Source organism: Mandrillus leucophaeus, unplaced genomic scaffold (genome assembly GCF_000951045.1).
Source record: "Mandrillus leucophaeus isolate KB7577 unplaced genomic scaffold, Mleu.le_1.0 Scaffold479, whole genome shotgun sequence".
NCBI lineage: Eukaryota > Metazoa > Chordata > Mammalia > Primates > Cercopithecidae > Mandrillus > Mandrillus leucophaeus.
The window spans coordinates 417,361-420,777 of NW_012105131.1; the positions used below are offsets into that span (position 1 = coordinate 417,361).

The 3,417-nt window shown below is 57.8% G+C and overlaps 1 protein-coding gene across 1 annotated transcript in view; it reads left to right on the top strand.

Annotated features, from left to right (window-relative positions):
• CLIP2 (CAP-GLY domain containing linker protein 2) overlaps nucleotides 1–2,809 on the top strand; it is a 108,962-nt gene extending 106,153 nt beyond the window's left edge. The window contains exons 15-16 of the mRNA XM_011995238.1: nucleotides 686–1,143; nucleotides 2,431–2,809. Of these exons, the coding sequence (XP_011850628.1) occupies nucleotides 686–697 (12 nt within the window). The 3' untranslated portion in view covers nucleotides 698–1,143; nucleotides 2,431–2,809. The remainder of the gene's footprint in view (nucleotides 1–685; nucleotides 1,144–2,430) is intronic.
• Nucleotides 2,810–3,417: the final 608 nt, after the last annotated feature.

The window sequence follows — 3,417 nt, forward strand, 5'->3', positions numbered from 1 at the left end:
AAAAAAAAAAAAAAAAGAAATAAAAGAAAAGAAAGATAGATGTGAAAACTGAGACTTGGAGTCTCCAGTTTAATTTCCTCTGATCTAGCCCCGCACAGGCACTCAGGGCTCTTTGTAAAACCTGCTTCTGGCCGGGCGCGGTGGCTCACGCCTACCCCAGCAATTTGGGAGGCTGAGGTGGGTGGATCACGAGGTCAGGAGATCAAGACCATCCTGGCTAACATGGTGAAACCCCGTCTCTACTAAAAATACAAAAATTAGCTAGGTGTGGTGGCACGTGCCTGTTACCCCAGCTACTCAGGAGGCCAAAGCAGGAGAATCATTTGAACCGGGAGAATCGCTTGAACCAGGAAGTAGAAGGTTGCAGCGAGCTGAGATCACACCACTGCACTCCAGCCTGGTGACAGAGCAAGACTCCGTCTCAAAACAAACAAACACACACACAAACAAAAAACCTGCTTCTTCCCCTCAGCTTCCCATCAGCACCTTCCACCCCACCTGCTGTCTCACTCAGCCCCAAACACACAGCAGGGAGGCACTTCCTGCCTCAGGGCCTTGGCACATGCAGTTCCCTCTATGCTGGTGCAACCCGGCCCCACCTCCTTTCCTCCCTGACCCCGCTTTGACTGCCTGGCCCTCCAGGCTCTCTGAGACCCTTTCTGATGATGCTCTTTACTCTCTCTAGGACAAGCACTGACCCTGAGGGGATACTGTGTGGAGTGGTCCAGTCCACACCAGAGCCCCGCGCGGCTGCCCGGCAGCACCTCCTCCAGGCAGGAGCCGGGACTGTCACTTTGGAGACAAAACAGTGTTTGTAACAATAACGTACTCACCGCCGCGGACAATCCCCCACCCTGATCCCCGGCCAGACCAGGACGCTTCCTCAAGCCCAGCCTTCCACAGAGAGTGTGAACGGTACAGCCCCGGCCTGACCCGGGGACCTTCGGCCTGGACGCCCAGCAGCTTCTGGATTTTGTCAGTGGAGGCAGAGGGTATCCGGCCGGGACCTTCTGTCCAGAAGGAGCTGCCCTTAGGACCATCTTAGCGCCCCTGTCCTCTTTTTCTGCCCGTTCTCCCTCGGGTCTCCCCAGAGGGGCCGGCGGAGGGGAGGGGGGCAGGGTGGGGCTAAGTTTGTCCATGCAGGCACCAAGGGGGAACGTCCAGTCTTTGAGAGCCAAGTGGGGGCCCCTTTTCCGAAGCCACTTCCAGGCCAAGGCGGTCCCCAGGGCTGCTTGTCCCCACCTTCTGAACCTTCTTCAAACAGTGGTACCAGTTCCCCTCAGCCAGCCTGCCTGCCCAGCGAGGCCCCCAGGTTCAAGGTGTTGGCGGGGGCGGAGGGCAGGGGAACAGGATCTTTCTCCCGCCGCCCACCAACACCAACACACACACACACCTCTAAGCTGCTGGCCGAAGATGTCACCAAGGCCAGAGACGCAGTGTTACGAAGGTTTGGAAGCCCCTCTCCTCACCTCCCACCGTGACCTTGGGCAAACCCAGACTCAGAGCCCAGGGCAGAGGCAGCTCACAGTGGAGGTCTAGGCAGGTCAAAGGTCAGTAATACGGTTTCCCCTGGGGTTGACCAGATGTTCCAAACATCTGCACCCACCTGCAGATGCATCTAAGCAGGTCCTTATGTACACACCACGTTCACACACACACACACACACACGCACTCAGAGGGACCACGTCTGCACAGATGACCGTGTGGGTGGGTGGCAGTGTTTGAGTGGGTGGCGGCGTTTGCTGTGAACCACGCTCAGGCCACACAGAGACACATATTTGGTTTCTGGGACTGAGACCCAGGCCTGGCAGGACTGTGCCCACAGATACTGCAAGTGTTCCTGCAGCCTAGAGGTGCTGTATACACACACAAGTACACACAGCCAGGCATTCGGGGTGTGGGTGCCACATGGAACATCCCTTCCTGGTCTTGCCAGGCACCTGCACAGAGCGTCTCCTGCCCCATCTCCTAACAGGGGCTGGGAGTAAGAGAAATCTCACTGCCCCCGCTGTCTTCCCCTCAAGCCTGCTAAGTTATCCCAGGCCTGTGCGTGGTGGAAAAGGCCAGCCTTGGCCCTGCAGTCTCCACCTCTCCGCTGGAGGACCGACAGGTTGCTTACCGCTTTGCACCCCGGCATCAGCACAGGGGGCCCTGCCCCACCCTCCGGCAGCTCAGGGAGTGTTTTCCTGTGAGGCCTCCCCCATCAGGGGACCAGAAGGAGAAGCCTGATGCCCCGTCCCGGCTTTCCCAAAACGCACAGGACACGTGTGCAATTCATAGGAACGGCCCAGGTCGCCCTCGTGAGTACCACCTGCTACAGGTAGGTGGCGCTCACGTTCCTGCCCAAATGCAGCCCACTGGGGAGTCAGAGTCGGTCCCCCGGGCCCACCTCCCAGTCCCTGTTGGCTTTCGGTAGCTCTCGCATGCAGTTCTATTAACAGCTGTCTAGAAGCGATGCTTTAGTGGCCTAACCGAGGGTCAAATACAGCTCTTTCTAGCAAAATCAGGCAGCTCTGCCCCATCTGCAGGGGCACCGATTAGTCTACTAACAGCCAGAGGTCCACCTAGCAGAGCGCTGGGAGAAGCTGAGCCGCCGGAGGTGGGCTCCTGGTGATGGGTGTCCAAGAAGCGGTTTCCCTGGGAGCTTCTGCCTCCGTGGGCCTCTCAGCCTGCCCGGTGTGGCCGCCCAAGCGTGGCTCAGCCATGTCCCCTTCCCAGCTTTCCTGCGCCCCTCCCCTCCCCAGAGTGGAATTGTTGAAGTGTGGCGAGTCTGTGCTCGGGACAATAAAGCTTGTGACAGGTCCAGGACCCCTGCAGTTGTCTCGTCTGCTCCTCTCTGTGGGGACCCTTGGCTTCCTGATCTCTCCCTGTTCTTGGGTACCCTGGTGCCAGGAGATGGCCCCCGATCCTGCCCTCTGCCAACTCATTGCTTCCCAGGTAGGCACGGCCTCAGAGAGGCTGGAGCTGAAGACATCTGGGGCTGTCCTTGTCCCAGGAGAGACACCTTAGCAAGGACAGGCAGAGGACAGGTCCTGAAAGGCCGCTGGAGAGGGCTGGTCCTGGGTTCACATTTGAACCTGCTGGAGGGATAAATAGGCCTGCAAAAAAAAATCAACAGAAACAGTAATGGATCCGCTCACACACTTGTGATGAGTCCGATAAGGTTTCCAGCTTCAGTGGGCAAATTCTGGTTCCTGCAGCAGGCTTTCTGGAGATCAGATCAACAGCACAGCGTGTTGCAAACTTTGTGGTCAAATAGGCTTTCAAGGCCGGGCGCGGTGGCTCACCCCTGTAATCCCAGCACTTTGGGAGGCCCAGGCGGGTGGATTACGAGGTCAAGAGATCGAGACCATCCCGGCTAACATGATGAAACCCTGTCTCTAATAAAAATACAAAAATTAGCCGGGCGTGGTGGC